The sequence below is a fragment of the Salvelinus fontinalis genome, chromosome 11 (genome assembly GCF_029448725.1).
Source record: "Salvelinus fontinalis isolate EN_2023a chromosome 11, ASM2944872v1, whole genome shotgun sequence".
Lineage (NCBI taxonomy): Eukaryota > Metazoa > Chordata > Actinopteri > Salmoniformes > Salmonidae > Salvelinus > Salvelinus fontinalis.
In genome coordinates, this window is record NC_074675.1 from 46,110,086 (window position 1) to 46,135,061 (window position 24,976).

A 24,976-nucleotide genomic window follows, 5' to 3' on the forward strand; every position below is an offset into this window, starting at 1 on the left:
AGTGACATTCTTCTAAGGTCCCTTCAGGCACACTATATATACAAAATTATGTGGACACCCCTTCAAATTAGTGGATTCGGCTATTTCAGCCACACCCGTTGCTGACAGGTGTATAAAATCGAGCGCACAGCCATGCAATCTCCATAGACAGACACCAGCAGTAGAATGGCCTTACTGAAGAACTCAGTGACTTTCAACGTGGCACCATCATAGGATGCCACCTTTACAACAAGTCAGTTCATCAAATTTCTGCCCTGCTAGAGCTGCCCCGGTCAAGTCAAAGTGCTGTTATTGTGAAGTGGAAACGTCTAGGAACAACAACGGCTCAGCCTCAAAGTGTGGGCCACACAAGCTCACAGAACGGGACCGTTGAGTGATGAAGAGCATACCACGTAAAAATTGTCTGTCCTCAGTTGCAACACTCACTATTGAGTTCCAAAATGCCTCAGTGTAACAGTCCTGACCTATTTATGTTAGTTTTTATGTGTTTATGGTCAGGGCATGTGTTTTGGGTACTGTAACAGTCCTGACCTATTTATGTTAGTTTTTATGTGTTTATGGTCAGGGCATGTGTTTTGGGTGGGCAGTCTATGTTATCTGTTTCTATGTTGGTTTCGGTTTGCCTGGTATGGCTCTTGATTAGAGGCAGGTGGTTTGCGTTTGCCTCTAATTAAGAGTCATATTTAGGTAGGGCATTCTCACTGTTTGTTTGTGGGTGATTGTCTCCTGTGATGTTTTCGTGTTGTCGATGTATATTCACAAACGGGACTGTTTGGCTGTTCGTTTTGTTTCGATGTCGTCTGTTGCCTGTTCGTGAGTTTACGTTTCAGTTATGTAAGTTTATGTTCAGGTTTTCGTTCTACGTCGTTTTGTTATTTTGTAAGTTTTGAAAGTGTTTGTTTTTTCGTGTTGCCATCATTATTCAGTTTTGTCGTTTATAAAATAAAGATGGCTTATTTCCCTGACTCCGCATTTTGGTCCGAAGATCCTTCTCTCCTCACCTCATCCGAGGATGAGGAAAGCGACAGTCTTAACAGAATCACCCACCAACAAAATGTGACCAAGCGGTATGGGAATGCTCGACGGAGCAACAAGGACTTTTGGACTTGGGAGGAGATCTTGTCTGGTAGAGGACCCTGGGCGCAAACTGGAGAATATCGCTGCTCTCGTGAGAAGAGTGAGGCAGCCACAGCCCAGGAGCGGTGGTTTAAGGAGGCAGCTAGGAGACGTGGATGGAAGCCGGAGAATCAAGCTCGAAACCGGAATTATGAGGGGACACGTCTTGCACGGAAGCCCGAAAAGCCCGTGAGTAACTCCCAAAAATTTCTTGGGGGGGGGGCTAAAGGGTAGTGGGCCAAGGGCAGGTAGGAGACCTGCGCCCACTTCCCAGGCTAACCGTGGAGAGCGGGAGTACGGGCAGACACCGTGTTACGCAGTAGAGCGCACGGTGTCTCCTGTACGTGTGCATAGGCCGGTGCGGGTTATTCCACCTCCCCGCACTGGTAGGGCTAGATTGGGCATTGAGCCAGGTGTCATGAGGCCGGCTCAACGCGTCTGGTCTCCAGTGCGTCTCCTCGGGCCGGCATACATGGCACCTGCCTTACGCATGGTTTCCCCGGTTCGCCTACACAGCCCGGTGCGGGTTATTCCACCTCCCCGTACTGGGCGGGCGACCGGGAGCATTCAACCAGGTAAGGTTGGGCAGGCTCAATGCTCAAGAGAGCCAGTACGCCTGCACGGTCCGGTATTTCCGTCGTCACCTCCCCGCCCCAGCCTAGTACCTACAGTGCCTACACTACGCACTAGGCTACCAGTGCATTTCCAGAGCCCTGTTCCTCTTCCACGCACTCTCCCTATAGTGCGTGTATCCAGTTCAGTGCCTCCAGTTCCGGCCCCACGCACTAAGCCACCTGTGCGTCTCCTAAGTCCTGTACACACTGTCACTTCTCCCCGTACTAGTCCTGAGGTGCGTGCCCTCAGCCAGGTGCCACCAGTGCCGGTACCACGCACCAGGTATAGAGTACGCTTTGAGAGTTCAGTGTGCCCTGTCCCTGCTCCACGCACTAGTAGGAAGGTGCTTATCATTAGCCCGGTGCCTCCAGTTCCGGCACCACGCACCAGGTCTACAGTGCGCCGTATCCGGCCAGAGCCATCCGTCTCCCCAGCGCCATCTGAGCCATCCGTCTCCCCAGCGCCATCTGAGCCATCCGTCTCCCCAGCGCCATCTGAGCCATCCGTCTCCCCAGCGCCATCTGAGCCATCCGTCTGCCAGGAGCCTGCAAAGCCGCCCGTCTGCCATGAGCCTGCAAAGCCGCCCGTCTGCCATGAGCCTACAGAGCCTTCCGCCAGACAGGAGCCGCTAGAGCCGTCAGCCAGACAGGAGCCGCTAGAGCCGCCCGCCAGACAGGATCTGCCAGAGCCGCCAACCAGACAGGATCTGCCAGAGCCGCCAACCAGACAGGATCTGCCAGAGCCGCCAACCAGACAGGATCTGCCAGAGCCGTCAGAGAGCCATGAGCAGCCAGAGCCGTCAGAGAGCCATGAGCAGCCAGAGCCGTCAGAGAGCCATGAGCAGCCAGAGCCGTCAGAGAGCCATGAGCAGCCAGAGCCGTCAGAGAGCCATGAGCAGCCAGAGCTGTCAGAGAGCCATGAGCAGCCAGAGCCGTCAGAGAGCCATGAGCGTCGAGAGCCGTCAGCCTGCCATGAGCGTCGAGAGCCGTCAGCCTGCCATGAGCGTCGAGAGCCGTCAGCCTGCCATGAGCGTCGAGAGCCGTCAGTCTGCCATGAGCGTCGAGAGCCGTCAGCCTGCCATGAGCGTAGAGAGCCGTCAGTCTGCCATGAGCGTCGAGAGCCGTCAGCCTGCATGGACCTGCCAGAGCCGTCCAAACAGGACCTGCCAGAGTCCTTCAGCCGGGATCTGCCCCTTGTCCCGGTGTTGCCCCTTGTCCCGGTGTTGCCCCTTGTCCCGGTGCTGCCCCTTGTCCCGGTGCTGCCCCTTGTCCCGGTGCTGCCCCTTGTCCCGGTGCTGCCCCTTGTCCCGGTGCTGCCCCTTATTCCAGTGATGGTCCTTATCCTGGTGCTGCCCCTTGTTCTGGTGCTGCCCCTTGTCCCGGTGCTACCCCTTGTCCCGGTGCTGCCCCTTGTCCCGGTGCTAGCTGTTTATTTAGGGGAAGGTAGTGTTAGGGTGGTCAGTAGAAGGGTAGACAGAAGAGGGGAGTGACTATGGTGGTATTTTTTTTTTTTTTTTTTTTTTTTTTTACCTTTATTTAACTAGGCAAGTCAGTTAAGAACAAATTCTTATTTTCAATGACGGCCTAGGAACAGTGGGTTAACTGCCTGTTCAGGGGCAGAACGACAGATTTGTACCTTGTCAGCTCGGGGATTTGAACTTGCAACCTTCCGGTTACTAGTCCAACGCTCTAACCACTAGGCTACCCTGCCGCCCCAATGGGGACAGCGTCCTGAACCGGAACCACCACCGTGGTCAACTGCCCACCCGGACCCTCCCCTGGACTTTGTGCTGGTGCGCCCGGCGTTCGCACCTTGGGGGGGGGTACTGTAACAGTCCTGACCTATTTATGTTAGTTTTTATGTGTTTATGGTCAGGGCATGTGTTTTGGGTGGGCAGTCTATGTTATCTGTTTCTATGTTGGTTTCGGTTTGCCTGGTATGGCTCTTGATTAGAGGCAGGTGGTTTGCGTTTGCCTCTAATTAAGAGTCATATTTAGGTAGGGCATTCTCACTGTTTGTTTGTGGGTGATTGTCTCCTGTGATGTTTTCGTGTTGTCGATGTATATTCACAAACGGGACTGTTTGGCTGTTCGTTTTGTTTCGATGTCGTCTGTTGCCTGTTCGTGAGTTTACGTTTCAGTTATGTAAGTTTATGTTCAGGTTTTCGTTCTACGTCGTTTTGTTATTTTGTAAGTTTTGAAAGTGTTTGTTTTTTCGTGTTGCCATCATTATTCAGTTTTGTCGTTTATAAAATAAAGATGGCTTATTTCCCTGACTCCGCATTTTGGTCCGAAGATCCTTCTCTCCTCACCTCATCCGAGGATGAGGAAAGCGACAGTCTTAACACTCAGGAAGCAACAGCAAAATAACAGTTTTTGGGGAGCTTAATGAAATGGGTTTTAATGGCCGAGCAGCAGCACACAAGCCTAAGATCACCACGCACAATGCCAAGAGTCGGCTGGAGTGGTGTAAAGCTCGCCTCCATTGGACTCTGGAGCAGTGGAAACGCTTCACCATCTGGCAGTCCGACAGACAATCTGGGTTTGGCGGATGCAAAAACAACGCTACCTGCCCCAATGCATAGTACCAACTGTAAAGTTTGGTGGAGGAGGAATTACGGTCTGGGGCTGTTTTTCGTGGTTTGGCCTAGGCCACTTAGTTCCAGTGAAGGGAAATATTAACACTACAGCATACAATTACATTCTAGAAAATCCTGTGCTTCCAACTTTGTGACAACAGTTTTAACAGGCCCTTTCCTGTTTCAGCATGACAATTCCCCCATGCACAGAGCGAGGTCCATACAGAAATGGTTTGTCGAAATTGGTGTGGACGAACTTGACTGGCCTGCACAGAGCCCTGACCTCAACCCCATCAAACACCTTTTGGATGAATTGGAATGCCGACTGCGAGTCAGGCCTAATCGCCCAACATCAGTGCCCAACCTCACACATTTTTTATTTCACCTTAATTTAACTAGGTAAGTCAGCAAAGAACAAATTCTTATTTACAATGACAGCCTAGAAAGAGTGGGTTAACTGCCTTGTTCAGGTGTAGAACAACAGATTTTTACCTTGTCAGCTTGGGGATTCGATATAAAAACCTTTTGGTTACTGGCCCAACGCTCTAACCACTAGGCTACCAGCCACCCTAATGCTCTTGTAGCTGAATGGAAGCAAGTCCCCGCAGCAATGTTCCAACATCTAGTGGAAAGCCTTCCCAAAAGAGTGGAGGCTGTTATAGCAGCAAAGGGGGGACCAACTCCACATTAATGACCATGATTTTGTAATGAGATGTTCGTCAAGCAGTGGTGTAGTTCTGGTGAGGAGGGTTTCTTTATCAGATCAGGGGTTCTGGGGGGGGGGGGCGCTTTTTTCTGCTTTCTGTACACTGTGTCTCACGACCCTGTCTACTAATGTCTTCAGCGTTTACTTTAGTGTTTTTCAAGGGTAAGATGGACACAGGCAAGACTATTATCTCTTTATATGCTCTGGTGCCAGAAAGTTTCCAGGCTGTGTTCTCCATGTTAAAGTTGTGTTGAACAGAGTACGGCTGCAAAGGTTCAGGGTTCAGACGTTCAAATTACAGAGAGAAGAGACATGTGACCCCTCAAATTCATCTCTATTTCATGTCAGTCTTCTCGGGAGCAGGTTGGCCACTTTCAGAGATGTCCCAGTTTGGTAGGGGGGGCTGAGACCCAGTGATGATCAGTCAACGATTCCTGTCAGCGAGGCGTGATGCTACATGCATCTCAGTAATCAGCTCTGATCAAGACTGCTGAGAGTTAGAGAGAATGATGCTGCTGCTGGTTGGTGAGAGTTATGGCTGTTAAGGGGCTGGTACTACCAATCTTTTTCCTACAGACCATAAAGCCTACAATATTAGCCTAGCTAGAACATGGACTGACTGATTGACAGGACTGACTCTGGGCCTATACACTTACCGCAGTGTAAACTACATCACGACTCCACTCTCCCTAATAATCTTCTGCAGCGGCAGGCTTACCATGATAATACCACAGAGTTTATAAACCTAAAGGCGCAACATAGCGAAGCTTGCGAAACAGACCAAGCAGACCAGACCGTGGTTTGAGATGTCAATGAGAGAAGTGAAACATTCTTCGTTAGTTGTTAATTTTCTCTAAATCTAAAGACACAACCTAGATTGGAGCCCATGTCTTAAGCAGTTGAACTTGTCATTACTCCAACCTCGTGAACGTGACAAACTGACATCTTTTCATTTTTGTCCAAAACAGAGCAGTTCAGTGCGAGGCCACCGTTAGACCCGATGACGTGTGAGCTTAGCTAGCCAACATTGCCATGACATTGCCTACAAGTGTGATCTGGGATTTCTATTGGAGAAGCAGTTTTAGCCTATCTTCATACAGTCTTTGATGATACCATAGAAGAAGAAGAAAATCACTCAGGAAAGAAAGATAGAGTGACTCATGGAGGGAGAGAGAGGTGGGTTAGAGAGAAGGAGGGAGGGAGAGATGGAGGAGAGAGAAGGAGAGAGGGAGAGATGGAGGAGAGAGAAGGAGAGAGGGAGGGAGATGGAGGAGAGAGAGGAGGGAGGGGGGAGAGATGGGGGAGGGGGAGATGGAGGAGAGAGAAGGAGGGAGCGAGAGATGAAGGAGAGAGAGAGATAGGAGGGAGAAATGGAGGAGAGAGAAAAGGAGGGAAGGAGGGAGAGATGGCGGAGAGAGAGGAGGGAGGGAGATATGGAGGAGAGAGAAAAGGAGGGAAGGAGAGATGGAGGAGAGAGAGAAGAAGGGAGGGAGATATGGAGGAGAGAGAAAAGGAGGGAGGGTGAGATGGAGGAGAGAGAGATAGGAGGGAGAGATGGAGGAGAGAGAAAAGGAGGGAGGGAGGGAGAGATGAAGGAGAGAGAGAGATAGGAGAGATGGAGGAGAGAGAAAAGGAGGGAGGGAGAGATGGAGGAGAGAGGAGGGAGGGAGATATGGAGGAGAGAGAAAAGGAGGGAGAGATGGAGGAGAGAGAGGAGGGAGGGAGAGATGGAGGAGAGAGAAGAAGGGATGGAGAATTGGAGGACTGAGAGAGGGAGAGATGGAGGAGAGGGAGGAAGGAGGGGTGAGGGAGGGAGGGATGGAGGGAGGAGGGGAGGGAGAGAGAGAGAGAAAAGGAGGAGAGAAGAGTGTGTCTGAGAACTGCTGTGTTGCAGACCGACAAGCATGCCCTGTGTGTCAGATGGCACGAAGCACCAACAGCCGGATTTATTCCAACAACCCACCATGCAACTGAAGACACAAACACAGAGTATTCTCTGTTCAGACTTTCCCTGAATAGAACAGAAAAAGGAGCAATCAAATCCATGGGCAGCTGCAAAACAAAGGGATCCCCTTAACTACTGTGACTAACAAGGCCGGACGTGTCATTCCTTACAAACACAGCGTACACCCTCTGAGAACCATGGAGAAAAACATGTGAAGGACGACATGAACAGATGCAGCATCAGGTTAGCACGATGTGGCGTAGACACACACACACACACGCACACGCACGCACACGCACACACACACACACACACACACACACACACACGCACACGCACACGCACACGCACACGCACACGCACACGCACACGCACGCACACACACACACACACACATGCACACACACATGCACACACACACACACACACACACACATGCACACAGAATGCTGAAACCCAAGCCACACGTTGAATGCACTTCCCCAGCGGTGCATTCTGACTTAGTTACTGAGGAATACTGTAGAATATCAAGTGCTCCATGTGTATACTATGCAGAAAAATGGACCAGCCGCCTGACACTGGCTCGGAATAACAAAGACTTGCACACAGAATGTGTATGTACGTGTGCGACACCCAGTTGCCTTTGTTTCTCTCCTTCCCACACACTCATCCAACAGAGATATCAGACGTCCACCTTCGTCAGCCTTTCCAGGTTAACATAGTGAACCTGTCACAGAGTGGGTCACTGGCAACAATATCTACACAACAAAACATAGAGCTTCTCCAAAAGGACATGTCTCCAAATATCGTCTGTGGATTGTCTTCGTTTCATTCTCCGTTGAGTTCATAGGATGGAACACTAGGAAAATTGGTGGAAAAACATTTATTTTCGACAAATGAATGAAGAGAAGTGAACAGGTGGTTCTCTATCTTTGGTTCAACGTCCGACAGATAGCTGTCAATCAATCCTCTCTGAAGTCTCCAATGGTCTTCCATTGTTCCTGTTATGAGGAAGCTCTCATAATCATGCAGATACAAGAGGAAAACATGAGAGAGACAGAGCAGGGGTCTCCAGTCTGGATTGTATGTGAGTTCTCTCATATAGAGTATATCTTTTGCCATTTATTCAAATACAACTGCCAAAAATCCTTTCCCAGCTGTCTTAACCCCAAAACTGAGTATCTCTGTAGTCAGACTCAAACGAGCAGAGCACGTAGAGTGTAAAAGTAAAATCTGAGTCTGTGAGGACAATGCCTAATGCTAGGAGAAGTGTGTGACCAAAGCACTGAACATATCACATCTCCTATGCATTAAATATCACATCTCCTATGCATTAAATATCACTTCTCCTATGCATTAAATATCACATCTCCTATGCATTAAATATCACTTATCCTATGCATTAAATATCACATCTCCTATGTATTAAATATCACTTCTCCTATGCATTAAATATCACATCTCCTATGCATTAAATATCACTTATCCTATGCATTAAATATCACATCTCCTACACATTAAATATCACATCTCCTATGCATTAAATATCACATCTCCTATGTATTAAATATCACATCTCCTATGTATTAAATCTCACTTCTCCTATGCATTAGAAGAACTGCCGGAGGGCTTGTGCCTCAACAACAGGCGTCAGAACAGCCTTTAGAACAGCTAACCGGGGCACTTCCCATTTATCGCCCACAGCCTCCACACGTCACACCATGTCATGTCCACCAGGGAACAAAGGTGTGTGAATCTTCAAAGAGACTTACCTTCAGATAGAATGTGACACATTCCCATGCCAGTAACGGCTTCAGCCTCCGCAGAGCTTATCATGCAATAAAGATAATTGGATTAATGAGGACATTGAAATGTCTAGCCGTGTTTTTGTCCAGGCGTCTTGTTTCTGTGGTAATTTAGTGGTTTGTGGGAAATATTATCATAAGCATCACTGTCAAATATTGTGTGGTAAATAACCGACAACAACAGTCTCTCCCGGCAGTTTTCTAGTAAATTCACATGCCTCATCTGTGTTCATAATCGGTGAGTGGAGTGACAACGCTCGTTGACATCCAGGCTAGCGTAGGATTATAATTGAGTGCACTCTTGAAATGTAAAGATACTTTAGAAAAGAAGCCTCTCCTGCCCAAAGTAAGAAGTCGGAAAAAACTGGATATATCTAGCTGTTTATCGTTCTCTCTACCAACCTAAACATGTGTGTGTGTTTTTGTGTGTGTCTTGCTCACCCCTGTCATGTGAGCCAGGCTCATCTCCTTTGTGGCCATCTGGCTATAGCGATAAAACGCGCTGGGCGGAAGTCACGCACACACACACACACACACACTCACACTCACACTCACACTCGCACACACACACACACACACACACACACACACACACACACACACACACACACACACACACACACACACAGACACACAGACACACAGACACACACACACACACACACACACACACACACACACACACACACACACACACACACACACACACACACACACACACACACACTGGCTCCCACAGTTCTAAGGCATCGCTCCTCTTTACAGCCAACAAGGGGGCCTGAACGGAGGACCACAAAGAGCAGGCTAAGGAGAACCAATATGTTAATTTAAGACTGGAATTAAAAAAAGGCCTGAAATCCTTCCGTTCTTCAGGCTTCTTTGAGGAAAATTCTATTGATTTTCATATCTCTTTTTAGGGGTGGTGGGTGGATGCATGTGCGGGTGGGTATGTGAAGGGTGAGCAGCGAGAGGTCGAAGTGTGTGTCTGAGCATGCGTGTGAGTGAGTGTTTGCCTGTCTCAGTATGTCACTGTGTGGAAGGGGCAGATAACATAATTGCTCATCTCTGACTATGTGTATGTGATCAAGACTACAGTCACATGTGTAGCTGTGCTTATGAGATTAATTTTATTCTCAGGCACATTTCAACCTAGATGCCTTCAGATCAGACACGTCCGTTCTCTCAAATGAGATGAATGGGATGGATACAGGGAGACAGAGCACGCCCCAGAGTGGCACATTATGCCCCTCAAACACTCCATCAGGATCCAAACACACACACACACACACACACACACACACACACACACACACACACACACACACACACACACACACACACACACACACACACACAATACATAACACGCGTGCATGCTGCACTGCAGAATACTAAACACACTCCAGTGGCAGAGCAAGAGACCAAATATATAGTACCACACTGTTTGAGCAAAGGATGTGTGTGTGTGTGTGTGTGTGTGTGTGTGTGTGTGTGTGTGTGTGTGTGTGTGTGTGTGTGTGTGTGTGTGTGTGTGTGTGTGTGTGTGTGTGTGTGTGTGTGTGTGTGTGTGTGTGTGTGTGTGTGTGTGTGTGTGTGTGTGTGTGTGTGTGTGTGTGTGTGCACATGCTTGTTTAAAGTAAATATAAAGGCACCTTAAATATAAAGGCAAATTGAATATAAAGGCACCTTAAACATAAAGGCACCTTAAACATAAAGGCACCTTAAACATAAAGGCACCTTAAACATAAAGGCAAATTGAATATAAAAGCACCTTAAATATAAAGGCACCTTAAATATAAAGAAACCTTGAAAGTTATTCAAATGCTCAACACCTGCTCTTTTCTAAAGCATAACACACGTTATCAGTGAAAATGCTTTTCTTTTCAAACCAATGGCTGGGAAGTCATTCGAGAACCCATACAATGATACATGAAGTTTAGCAACTCTATAGCCTAGGGCGAATGCAGGAGAAGAATCATGAACTATTGAGAGTACATTTGTAAACCGCACACTGGTTCAAAGCAGTTAAAGTACACTTCTAAACTGTCACAATTTTCAGATTCACAATGGTGTGCATAGGCACAAAGAGTTGGAGAACGTCAGTGGCTCCACTCGTACACAGTCCTACCTTGCATTGGTGGAGAAAGGAAAATTCCTTGAAAAGTGACACATTACGTCTTCAAATCGATGACACACAAGCCAAGAAAGCTGAAGGATAGAAGTCTTCAAATCAGATAACAAGACCGAATAGGAGCTTGAATGTCACTGAGAACAAATATGTTCCAGTGAAAGAACGGTAAAGGAGAGGTTTTTGTCTCTTCTCAAAGACGACGGTAAAGGAAGTCTCTTCGGCTTTTTAGAAAGCTATGGAAGGAACAGACAGGAGCACAGCAGCAGCACACAACACAACCATGCAGATAGTCAAGCTTATTAGTATACGGTCGGAGGAGAGAAGAGAAGTGAGACCTAGCCAGCAGCCAATAGTACTCTCAGTTTAATATATATTATAATATATGAATGTGTCTGAGCCGAGCTGAAAAAGACCTTTCAGACATTATACTTACACATCTCAAAATCAAATGTTAAGAAAAATAAAACCTGCCTTGCCCTTCAAAAGTGATCCTAATTGTGGCTGATTATTTTTGAGAATGTTCGGCAACAGCAAAAGCAATGGTCAGCAAACTAAAGAGATAGGGGCCTATTGGCTAGGCGCAGAGGTCCAGGGACTTAGTGTGCTGCGTCTCTGTTGGAAGCTGCTGATTGACGAAAGTCTGCCATTAGACAGTCAGTCTGTGTTAGACCTCACTCTTCAGTCACCGGTTAAGTCATTTTAGCTCCACAATACAGAGGATACCATTAGACAAGATCATGTCAATGTCGATATTCCCTTGGTTAGGCAGATGGCGAATAGACTTTGTAGTTGGTATGATACATTGGTTTTACTGGGTGCTACGTCAGGTGGTAGCAATTGCTATAGAACGAGCTTGATCTCTAGGAGATACTATGGTTGTTGGTAAATGTGTAGAGACTTTGGGGCTGGCTGCTGGAGGGATTGCTCTCTCTCTCTCTACCCCCCCCCCCCCCCCCCCCCCCCCCCACACACACACACACAGGCCGCTTCTGGGCATCTCAGCCGAGCTCAGCACCACAAACACCAATCTCTCCAATCTTTAAAAATAAATCTGGATATTAAACTCACTAATAGCCCCACTGACACTTCACTGAACTAGGAGAGCATAGGCATCGGCGTGCCTCTCTTCCCCTCTCCTCCAATTATTCTACCCTCAAACTCATCAGAGGCAAGATAAGAGGAGGTCAATATGGATCTGAGTTTAACTCCTTAATAAGCTAACAAAGTAAACCCACTGCTCTATGAACCTTGGACCTTATCCCTCTGGCCGTGTTCTAGATTAATTTAGCCTGTGGGGGATATGGATAGAATGCTAACTTACTCCAAATGAGCCTCTCATACTAACAAGCATTCATATCTTAATGTGTCCACTAGGAAGGCACCAGAGAGCTTTCAAACACAGACCCAGAAGATACTTCAAACCAAACACGACATACTGTATATTACCTGCAACTGAAAGTAGTCTATACCCATTTATAAACTGGGTAGTTCGAGCCCTGAATGCTGATCCCGTGTTGCGGTGTGCCTAAGAACAGCCTTTAGCCATTCACACAACATTCACACAACATTCACACAACATACACAACCTATATACAACCTTTACACAACATACATAACCTTTACACAACCCTTACACAACCTATACACAACCTTCACAACCTTCACAACCTTCACACAACCCAGCACGGCGATGTTGTACTCACGGTCGCTACAGAAGGAGCCTCCATAGGACGTCATGGTGCAGTCGCAGGAGAAGCCCTCCCACTGCTGGAGACACACCCCCTGATTGTAGCAGGAGTCCTCCGTACAGGTGGTGCTAGGTCCTGGGGGGATTGGATGGAGAACAAGGTCATTGTACAACACTCACACATTTGTTGTATGTCAATGTATGTGAGGACATTGGAAAATAACTGTAATCATAAATCCTAAGGCTTCATAAATCCTAAGGCTCAGGCAACATTCGCAATGAGCTAAAGGGTAGAGCTGCCGCTTTCAAAGTGCGGGACTCTAACCCGGAAGCTCATAAGAAATCCTGCTATGCCCTCCGACGAACCATCAAACAGGCAAAGCGTCAATACAGGGCTAAGATTGAATCGTACTACACCGGCTCCGACCCTCGTCTTATGTGGCAGGGCTTGTAAACAATTACAGACTACAAAGGGAAGCAGATCCGCGAGCTGCCCTGTGACACGAGCCTACCAGACGAGCTAAATCACTTCTATGCTCGCTTCGAGGCAAGCAACACTGAGGCAGGCATGAGAGCATCAGCTGTTCCGGATGACTGTGTGATCACTCTCTCCATAGCCGACGTGAGTAAGACCTTTAAACAGGTCAACATTCACAATGGTGCGGGGCCAGATGGATTACCAGAACGTGTGCTCCGGGCATGTGCTGACTAACTGGCATGTGTCTTCACTGACATTTTCAACATGTGCCTGATTGAGTTTGTAATACCAACATGTTTCAAGCAGACCACCATAGTCCCTGTGCCCAAAAAGGGCAACCTGCCTAAATGACTACAGACCCATAGAACTCACGTCCATAGCCATGAAGTGCTTTGAAAGGCTGGTAATGGCTCACATCAACACCATTATCCCAGAAACCCTAGACCCACTCCAATTTGCATTCCGCCCAAACAAATCCACAGATGATGCCATCTCTATTGCACTCCACACTGCCCTTTCCCACCTGGACAAGAGAAACACCTACGTGAGAATGCTATTCACTGACTACAGCTCGGCGTTCAACACCATACTGCCCTCAAAGCTCATCACTAAGCTAAGGATCCTGGGACTTTACTCCTCGCTCTTCAACTGGATACTGGACTTCCTGACGGGCCACCCCCAGATGGTAAGGGTAGGTAACAACACATCTGCCACGCTGATCCTCAATACTGGAGCCCCTCAAGGGTGCGTGCTCAGTCCCCTCCTGTACTCCCTGTTCACCCACGACTGCGTGGCCAGGCACGACTCCAACACCATCATTAAGTTTGCAGACGACACAACAGCGGTAGGCCTGATCACGGACAATGACGAGACATAATAACGATTGTGCCAGAATAACAACCTATTCCTCAATGTAACCAAGACTAAGGAGATGATTGTGGACTACATGAAAAGGAGGAACGAGCACGCCCCCATTCTCATAGACGGGGCTGTAGTGGAGTAGGTTGAGAGCTTCAAGTTCCTTGGTGTCCACATCACCAACAAACCCTTAATGGTTGAAACACACCAAGACAGTCATGAAGAGGGCACGACAAAGCCTATTCCCCCTCGGGAAACTAAAAAGATTTGGCATGGGTCCTGAGATCCTCAAAAGGTTCTACAGCTGCAACATCGAGAGCATCCTGAATGGTTGCATCACTGCCTGGCCTCTGACCACAAGGCACTACAGAGGGTAGTGTGTACGGCCCAGTACATCACTGGGGCAAAGCTGCCTGCCATCCAGGACCCCTCACCAGGCGGTGTCAGAGGAAGACCCTAAAAATTGTCCAAGTCCCCAGCCACCCCAGTCATAGACTGTTCTCTCTACTACCGCATGGCAAGTGGTACCGGAGCGCCAAGTCTAGGACCAAAAGGCTTCTCAATAGTTTTTACCCCCAAGCCATAAGACTCCGAACAGGTAATCAAATGGCTACCCGGACTATTTGCATTGTGTGCCCCCCAACTCCTCTTTTACGCTGCTGCTACTCTGTTTATCATATATGCATAGCCACTTTAACTATACATTCATGTACATACTACCTCAACTAGACCGACTAACCGGTGCCCCCGCACATTGGCTCCCCGGACTATCTGCATTGTGTCCCGCCACCCACCCACCACCCGCCAGCCTCTTTTTCACACTACTACTTCTCTCTGTTTATCATATACGCATAGTCACTTTAACCATACCTACATGTACTATACATACTACCTCAATCAGCCCGACTAACCGGTGCCTGTATATAGCCTAGCTACTTTTATAGCCTCGGTATTGTTATTTTTTTTTACTGCTGTTTTTATTTGTTTACTTATCTATTGTTCATCTAATATCTTTTTTTTACTTAAAAATTGCACTGATGGTTAAAGCCTGTAAGTAAGCATTTCACTGTAAGGTGAAATGTTACCTGTTGTATTCGGCGCACGTGACAAATACACTTGATTTGATTTGATTTGAAGGTGTCAATATATACATCTATACTGCTTTTTGTCAATGTGGGTAAACTGTAATCCTCTGTAGGGTACTCAAGGGGAATAGGTTCAATACATGTAATGTATGTCACTCTGGAGAAGAGTGTATGCTACTGAAACGTCAAATGTAATTACATAAAGACCTGTTTTTGTCAATATGGGAATATAGGGGACTAACTGTAATCATATCCATAACACGGGTTATTTGGTCCATACTGATTTAATCAAGGTTGGTCAAAAAGTCTTAAACTGAATTTAATATTTATTCTGGGTTTAAACCTGAATTCCAGGCAGTCATTTAACTGGGAGTCATATTAGTTGATTTTAATGTTGAAAGAGTGGGGAAGGTTTGGGTCGAACCGAGTTGAAAGAGAAAGGGGACTTACTCAACAATGACATGGATGGCTGTGCTCATTAAATTCTCCAATTAGAAAAAGCAACTATTGTAATTTCTCAGCGGAGTTCCGAGCACATTAGAGTGATAAGTGAATTGAATGTTAGCCAGGAGGTATTCAAAACAACTGTGCCTCTGTTATTAAACCCATTAATACCTGCTGATGCTTCAGATTACCAATGACCCATAGAAAACCATAGCTGGATAATTAACAGCTAGACCTTCCATGTCACTTGCATTTGGCATGTGATTAAAAAAACAAGTAATGAAAGCTTAATTTATTATTCAACAGGCAAATATGTTTTTAATTAAATCATAAACCTGACTTAGATTATAGTTTTTTTGTTCACTGGCCGGTGCTCTAAAAATAAGTTATTTAAGATGATCAATTCAAATAAGCTTGATATTTTGGACAGAAAAGTGACAGACAATTTAGGGAGAACGAACTTATTATAACATCAATTAGTCAAATACACTTACAAAGCACGCACAGTAATTTATTTCAAAAGATAAACAAAACATGTTACTATTTACACGTCTTAAGAGGAGACCAATTAAACCAAAACTTTGAAATTCATAAGAGCGCCAGTCATTTTCTCAATGTTATTCCAAAATGGCCACTTTAAATGAGATGTCGTCATTTTATCACTTCATGTTTTAATTGCCCACTGCTGTGATTACTCCATCAATCAGATCTTAATACATGAACCCTAGAGTCTCTAATTAAACATTATTAAATAATTATTATTGAAGTCAATCACAATATTATCCCAGTGTTGCACACTATTGATCAGCTGCTGCAACAACAACAACCATGGTGTATAGTTTAGAATTTACTTTACAACCTTTTGAGTAAGAAGTTGTAAACGTGTCATTGAGATGCCTTGTATTTGGTGTGAGCAGTATATTTGTAAACTTGTCATTGAGATGCCTTGTATTTGGTGTGAGCAGTAGATTTGTAAACTTGTCATTGAGATGCCTTGTATTTGGTGTGAGCAGTAGATTTGTAAACGTGTCATTGAGATGCCTTGTATTTGGTGTGAGCAGTAGATTTATAAACTTGTCATTGAGATGCCTTGTATTTGGTGTGAGCAGTAGATTTGTAAACTTGTCATTGAGATGCCTTGTATTTGGTGTGAGCAGTAGATTTGTAAACGTGTCATTGAGATGCCTTGTATTTGGTGTGAGCAGTAGATTTGTAAACTTGTCATTGAGATGCCTTGTATTTGGTGTGAGCAGTAGATTTGTAAACTTGTCATTGAGATGCCTTGTATTTGGTGTGAGCAGTATATTTGTAAACTTGTCATTGAGATGCCTTGTATTTGGTGTGAGCAGTAGATTTGTAAACGTGTCATTGAGATGCCTTGTATTTGGTGTGAGCAGTAGATTTATAAACTTGTCATTGAGATGCCTTGTATTTGGTGTGAGCAGTAGATTTGTAAACTTGTCATTGAGATGCCTTGTATTTGGTGTGAGCAGTATATTTGTAAACTTGTCATTGAGATGCCTTGTATTTGGTGTGAGCAGTAGATTTGTAAACGTGTCATTGAGATGCCTTGTATTTGGTGTGAGCAGTAGATTTGTAAACGTGTCATTGAGATGCCTTGTATTTGGTGTGAGCAGTAGATTTGTAAACTTGTCATTGAGATGCCTTGTATTTGGTGTGAGCAGTAGATTTGTAAACTTGTCATTGAGATGCCTTGTATTTGGTGTGAGCAGTATATTTGTAAACTTGTCATTGAGATGCCTTGTATTTGGTGTGAGCAGTAGATTTATAAACTTGTCATTGAGATGCCTTGTATTTGGTGTGAGCAGTAGATTTGTAAACTTGTCATTGAGATGCCTTGTATTTGGTGTGAGCAGTAGATTTGTAAACTTGTCATTGAGATGCCTTGTATTTGGTGTGAGCAGTAGATTTGTAAACTTGTCATTGAGATGCCTTGTATTTGGTGTGAGCAGTAGATTTGTAAACGTGTCATTGAGATGCCTTGTATTTGGTGTGAGCAGTAGATTTGTAAACTTGTCATTGAGATGCCTTGTATTTGGTGTGAGCAGTAGATTTGTAAACGTGTCATTGAGATGCCTTGTATTTGGTGTGAGCAGTAGATTTGTAAACTTGTCATTGAGATGCCTTGTATTTGGTGTGAGCAGTAGATTTGTAAACGTGTCATTGAGATGCCTTGTATTTGGTGTGAGCAGTAGATTTGTAAACTTGTCATTGAGATGCCTTGTATTTGGTGTGAGCAGTAGATTTGTAAACTTGTCATTGAGATGCCTTGTATTTGGTGTGAGCAGTAGATTTGTAAACTTGTCATTGAGATGCCTTGTATTTGGTGTGAGCAGTAGATTTGTAAACGTGTCATTGAGATGCCTTGTATTTGGTGTGAGCAGTAGATTTGTAAACTTGTCATTGAGATGCCTTGTATTTGGTGTGAGCAGTAGATTTGTAAACTTGTCATTGAGATGCCTTGTATTTGGTGTGAGCAGTAGATTTGTAAACGTGTCATTGAGATGCCTTGTATTTGGTGTGAGCAGTAGATTTGTAAACTTGTCATTGAGATGCCTTGTATTTGGTGTGAGCAGTAGATTTGTAAACTTGTCATTGAGATGCCTTGTATTTGGTGTGAGCAGTAGATTTGTAAACGTGTCATTGAGATGCCTTGTATTTGGTGTGAGCAGTAGATTTGTTAACTTGTCATTGAGATGCCTTGTATTTGGTGTGAGCAGTAGATTTGTAAACGTGTCATTCAAATACACTGTGCAGTGCATTCGGAAAATATTCAGACCTCTTGACTTTTTCCACATTTAGTTACTTTACGTTACTTTCTTATTCTAAAATTGATTAAATGTTTTTTTCCCCTCATCAATCTACACAGAATAACCCATAACAACAAAGCAAAAACAGTTTCTTTGATTTTTTTGCAATTGTATGAAATAAAAACAACTGAAATATCACATTTAAATAAGTATTCAGACACTTTACTCAGTACTTTCTTGAAGCACCTTTGTCAGCGATTACAGCCTCCAGTCTTCTTGGGTATGAAGTTACAAGCTTGGCACACCGGTATTTGGGGAGAATCTCCCATTCTTCTCTGCAGATCCTCTCAAGCCCTGTCAGGTTGGATGGGGAGCGTCGCAGCACAGCTATTTTCAGGTCTCTCCAGAGATGTTCGAACGGATTCAAGTCCAGGCTCTGGCTGGGCCACTCAAGGCTCTTCTCCCCCGATTGCTCAGTTTGTCCGGGCAGCCAGCTCTAGGAAGAGTCTTGGTGGTTCCAAACGTCTTCCATTGAATAAGGATGCAGCCAAATGTGTTCTTGGGGACCTTCAATGCTGTAGAATTTTTTTGGTACCCTTCCCCAGATCTGTGCCTCGACACAATCCTTTCTTGGAGGTCTATGGACCATTTCTTCAACCTCATGGATTGGTTTTTGCTTTGACATGCACTGCCAACTGTGAGACCTTATATAGACAGGTGTGTGCCTTTCCAAATCATGTCCTATCAATTTAATTTATCACAGGTGGACTCCAATCAGGTTGTAGAAACATCTCAATGATGATCAATGGAAACCAGATGACCCTGAGCTCAAATGGTCTGAGTGCTTATGTAAATAAGGTAATCCTGCGATAACCTGTTTTAGCGTTGTCATTATGGGGTGTCCTGTGTAAATGGATGAGGAACATTTTTTATTTAATACACTTTTTAATAAGGCTGGAATGTAACAAATGTTGAAAAAGTCAAGGGTTCTGAACACTTTCCGAATGCACTGTATGGGCAAATGTTTCTGGACACCCTTCAAATTCATGGATTAGACGATTTCAGCCACACCCGTTGCTGACAGGTATATAACATTGAGCACACAGCCATGCAACCTCTATAGACAAACATTGGCAGTAGAAAAGCCTCACTGAAGAGCTCAGTGACTTTAAACGTGGCACCGTCATAGGATGTTACCTTTCCAACAAGTCAGTTCGTCAAATATCTGCCCTGCTAGAGCTGCCCCGGTCAACTGTAAGTGCTGTTATTTTGAAATGGAAATGTTTAGGTGAAACAACGGCTCAGACGCAAAGTGGTAGGCCACACAAGCTCACAGAACGGGACCGCCTAGTGCTAAAATTCGCCTGTCCTCGTTTGCAACACTCGCTACCACGTTCCAAACTGCCTCTGGAAGGTCAGCACAGGAACTGTTGGTCGGTAGCTTCATGAAATGTCTTTCCATTGCCGAGCAGCCGCACACAAGCCTAAGATCATCATTTAATGTGAAGCGTCGGCTGGAGAGGTGTAAAGCTTGCCGCCATTGGACTCTGGAGCAGTGGAAATGCGTTCTCTGGAGTGATCCCGCTTTACCATCTGGCAGTCCGACAGATGAATCTGAGTTTGGCTGATGCCAGGAGAGCGTTACCTGCCCCAATACATACTGCCAACTGTAAGGCCCCTTAGCTTCAGTGAAGGGAAATCTTAGCGCTAAAACATACAATGACATTCTAGACAATTCTGTGCTTCCAACTTTGTGACAGTTTGGGGAAGGCCATTTCCTGTTTCAACATGACAACACCCCCATGCAAAAAGCAAGGTCCATGCAGAAATGGTTTGTCGAGATCGGTGTGGAAGAACTTGACTGGCCTCAACCCCTTCGAACACCTTAGGGGTGAATTGGAACGCCAACTGTGAGCTAGTCCTAATCTCCCAACATCAGTGCCCAACCTCACTAATGCTATGGTGGCTGAATGGAAGCAAGTACCCGCAGCAATGTTCCAACATCTAGTAGAAAGCCTTCCCAGAAGAGTGGAGGCTGTTATTGCAGCAAAGAGGGGACCAACTCCATATTAATGTCCATGATTTTGGAATGAGATGTTTGACGTTCCACATACTTTTGGTCATGTAGTGTACCCCCTTCTGTTAAAAGCTGTAGCTCTGTCTTATTAAAGGAGCTGGATGACTTAGCAGCATATTATCTGCTAGGGCACCAACAATATTGTTGTGTAACCCACCTTAACAATGACATGACTACTGTACCTGGAGCTAACAGCTGGAGAGAGAATGACACATCTGGGTACCTCCAACTCCCCCTTCTTCCACTTCCACTTTCTCTCTCCCTCTCTCTCTCTCCCTCCCTCCCTTCCCTTCCCTCTCTCCGTCTCCCTGTCTCTTTCCGTTTCCCTCTGTCTCCGTGCCTCTCCATTTCTCCCCCCTCCCTTCTCTCTCCCTTCCTCCCTCCTCCCTCCCTTCCTCTTGCCCTCCATCTCTTCCACCTCTGTCTTCCTCCCAAATCCCAGACGTGAGTCAGCAACTCAGCATAGTTAGGAACACAGAGTGGACAGTCGTTCTCTGCTCCCGCTGTTGTAGGAAGGGATCAGTGGAGTCAGGCAGCTACAGGAGAGCAAGTTGCCCCTGCCGACATACAGCTCAGAGGGGCTGACTACTGTTAGAATGTGCATGACATACAGCTCAGAGGGGCTGACTACTGTTAGAATGTGCATGAGATACAGCTCAGAGGGGCTGACTACTGTTAGAATGTACATGACATACAGGTCAGAGGGGCTGACTACTGTTAGAATGTGCATGACATACAGCTCAGAGGGGCTGACTACTGTTAGAATGTGCATGACATACAGCTCAGAGGGGCTGACTACTGTTAGAATGTGCATGACATACAGGTCAGAGGGGCTGACTACTGTTAGAATGTGCATGACATACAGCTCAGAGGGGCTGACTACTGTTAGAATGTGCATGACATACAGCTCAGAGGGGCTGACTACTGTTAGAATGTGCATGACATACAGCTCAGAGGGGCTGACTACTGTTAGAATGTGCACGACATACAGTATAGTCCAGTTGGGGATCTGTGTGTGCTTTTGACAACTCCTATGTCATTTGTTGTCTTATTGTCATGCCATAGCCCTAGATGTTTGCCATGACAACGGAAGAACAACCCAGTCTGCCACAAGGCTACACTATGAGTAGTCATTTTCATTGTCTTCTATTAGATTTCAACTTTCTATTGATGTTTAATACCAGTCTCTGGGAGTGTTTCCTTAAGAAGAGTAGTTGATGATGCTATGGAACATACCGTTACCTCCAGTGGTGAAAAGTACTTAAGTAAAAATATTTTTAAGCACTACTTTTAGGATATCTGTACTTTATTTTACTATTTGAACTTTTACTTTAACTTCCCTACATTCCTAAAGCACATAATGTACTTCTGACTCCATACATTGTCCCTGACACCCAAAACTATTTGTTACATTTTGAATGCTTAGCAGGACAGGAACATGGTCCAATTCACATACTTATTAAGGAAACATCCCTGGTCATCCCTACTGCCTCTGATCTGCTGGAATCACTAAACACAAATTATTCATTTGTAAATGATGTCTGAGTGTTGGAGCGTGCACCTGGCTATCCGTCTATTAAAAAACAAGACAATTGTGCCGTCTGGTTTGCTTAATTTAAGGATTTTGAAATTATTTATACTTTAACTTTTGATACTTAACTATATTTTAGCAATTACATTTACTTTGGATACTTAAGTATACTGTATTTAAAACAAATACTTTTCGATTTTTACTCAAGTTGTATTTTACTGGGTAACTTTCACTTTTACTTTAATCCTTTTCTATTAAGGTATCTACTTTTACTCAAGTATGACAATTAGGTACTTTTCAATCACTGATTACCTCTCACTACCAGCCATTTGAGAGTTCAGGGGAGTAGATGTGATAGCCTAATGCAGTTTTAGATCTCTGTTAAGGAGGACGTAATTGCACCGTATAACTTTAGGCAGGTAATAAGCCAGGCTGGCTGGCAGAGGTGGCTGTGTTCGCATTTAGACACCAAGCGGTGTCGGGACCTCTGGGAAATCAGTGGCGCTCTCTTGACGCCACACGCCACAGACAGTATGAACACTGCTGCCGTTACAGCCTGCAGGCGTCACAAACACAATTAACTAGCCGCCAGAGAGCCGCCAAAACACTGGTGACGTCACCCAGTCCAGCATCCCACTGTCAAAAAGCTGAGTCCCTTCCAAATGGAGGATTGATAAGTCTATGCTACAGTGAGCGCTGCAGGGTGGTTAAGATTAGCTACCGACAATAACATTAGAGGCAGAGATACCTCCCGTAGGTTTTATGGTGCAATAGACTGGATATACAGTGGAGAGGAGACTGTAAAGAATGCTCTGGGCACTGAGTCTTAGGGTGGGGTCTAACTGTATATTCTGGCTATTACTGCCGAAGAAGGAGCTATGAGTTACTGCAGGAGTCCAACTTCCGAAGCTCTTGTATATGATAAGACTGGGAAGAGAACAGATGGGACGTTAAAGACTGATGAGGCTGCCTGGGTGAAAGCCAAGTGTGTGTGTGTGTGTGTGTGTGTGTGTAGAGGAATTCATGCACCTATTATCTTAGCAGGGGTATAAAAGGAAAGGGAAAGGGGGATACCTAGTAAAAAATGTGGGGATGGAAGTCGGAGGATTTTGACTTTTTCAAACACCTGCAATCTAGAGCCATAATCATCATGCATAATACGATGTAAAAACAAATATGTCTATTTTTCTGCGTAGGTTATCTAAGCATACCTCCTTATCTGTTCATTTGTCATTTTAATGAGAGTGTCATTCTGAATATACTGCACTAACACACCGAGAATATTACATCCACATTACAACACTGTACATGGGATCGTTGCGCACACCATCAATACAGGCACATATCATGGCATCAAAATGTATACACAAATATCATGATATTATCACAAAGTGCAAGAGTACATTAACACCAAGTATTTCTCAACATATCTAAGCAAACCTCTTGATCTGTCTGTATCTTCCTGACTGGTAGTTCTTTATATAAAGAAACTAAAATGCTTCTCTGCTAAAATATTGGTAAAAGATTGAAAGGAATGTGAGTCTTATTCAGTACATTTAGTTATTGTTTGCTTTTCTAAAGTCTACCAACCTTGCCAGCTAAGATAGTTAGACAAGCTACTCTAACGTGATTAATACGCTGGAAATGGCTTGGTAGCTAGTAAAGAGGTCGAGAGATTGGGAACCTCTCTAGCTCGCTAGCTAAAGCCAAGTCATACAATTGTTAGGTGGCTAGTATTACAGAGAAAGAGCAAAACATTTGAATATTATTTATTCATCAGGAAGGAATCATTAGGCTACATAGCTCATTTTCATTTACAAACATTACTTCTGCGAGTCCTGACAATTTTGACTTTGTGGCTGTGGAATCTGACCAACTGTATGTCTTCGCTCCGTGTTACAGGAAGGAACCACTTACTAGGAATAATACCACAGACAGATCTTTTTTATAAACAAATCTGATAAAATGTGGGCTTCAAAATTAAGTTTAATAATGAAATATAACATCAGAAATGTAAAAAAGAAATAGGACAAGTCTGAAGGGGGGGGCTATGTGCACATGTGCACCCTATGACACCTCTGTGTGCGAGCATCAACTCACCGTCGCAGCCTCGCTCCACCTGGCCCATCCTGTGGAGGGCGTCTGCGATCAGGTCTGGTAGTTTCCCGTTGAGGTCCACTGAGGCCAGACAGCCCTGGTACCCGTCCCGGGACGCGATCAGCTTGGGCAGACTGTTGTACATGCTCTTCCCCACGCCACCGATGTACAGCTCCCCTGGAGTGGACAACAACCAAACAGCAATATTAAAAAGCTGTCCAGCATTATTTCACACTTGCATTGCAGAATCTCCAGGGTGAGATTTCTCAGGATGATGACAAGAACCGTATATTACATGGCAAGTCTTACTATATGTGTGGTCTTCCATCACAAGTCTTACTATATGTGTGGTCTTCCATCACAAGTCTTACTGTATGTGTGGTCTTCCATCACAAGTCTTACTATATGTGTGGTCTTCCATCACAAGTCTTACTGTATGTGTGGTCTTCCATCACAAGTCTTACTGTATGTGTGGTCTTCCATCACAAGTCTTACTGTATGTGTGGTCTTCCATCACAAGTCTTAGTGTATGTGTGGTCTTCCATCACAAGTCTTACTGTATGTGTGGTCTTCCATCACAAGTCTTAGTGTATGTGTGGTCTTCCATCACAAGTCTTAGTGTATGTGTGGTCTTCCATCACAAGTTTTAGTGTATGTGTGTTCTTCCATCACAAGTTTTAGTGTATGTGTGTTCTTCCATCACAAGTCTTACTATATGTGTGGTCTTCCATCACAAGTCTTAGTGTATGTGTGGTCTTCCATCACAAGTCTTACTGTATGTGTGGTCTTCCATCACAAGTTTTAGTGTATGTGTGGTCTTCCATCACAAGTCTTAGTGTATGTGTGGTCTTCCATCACAAGTCTTAGTGTATGTGTGGTCTTCCATCACAAGTCTTACTGTATGTGTGGTCTTCCATCACAAGTTTTAGTGTATGTGTGGTCTTCCATCACAAGTCTTACTGTATGTGTGGTCTTCCATCACAAGTCTTACTGTATGTGTGGTCTTCCATCACAAGTTTTAGTGTATGTGTGGTCTTCCATCACAAGTCTTA

The 24,976-nt window shown here is 45.1% G+C and overlaps 1 protein-coding gene across 13 annotated transcripts in view; it reads right to left on the bottom strand.

Moving 5' to 3' along the window:
- LOC129865839 (neurexin-2-like) overlaps positions 1-24,976 on the bottom strand; it is a 1,012,026-nt gene that overhangs the window by 446,964 nt on the left and 540,086 nt on the right. For all 13 annotated transcript variants that reach the window (XM_055938878.1, XM_055938873.1, XM_055938874.1 and 10 more), the window contains 2 exons: positions 23,928-24,101; positions 12,600-12,719 (listed from right to left, as the gene is read on the bottom strand). In XM_055938878.1, the coding sequence (XP_055794853.1) occupies positions 12,600-12,719; positions 23,928-24,101 (294 nt within the window). The remainder of the gene's footprint in view (positions 1-12,599; positions 12,720-23,927; positions 24,102-24,976) is intronic.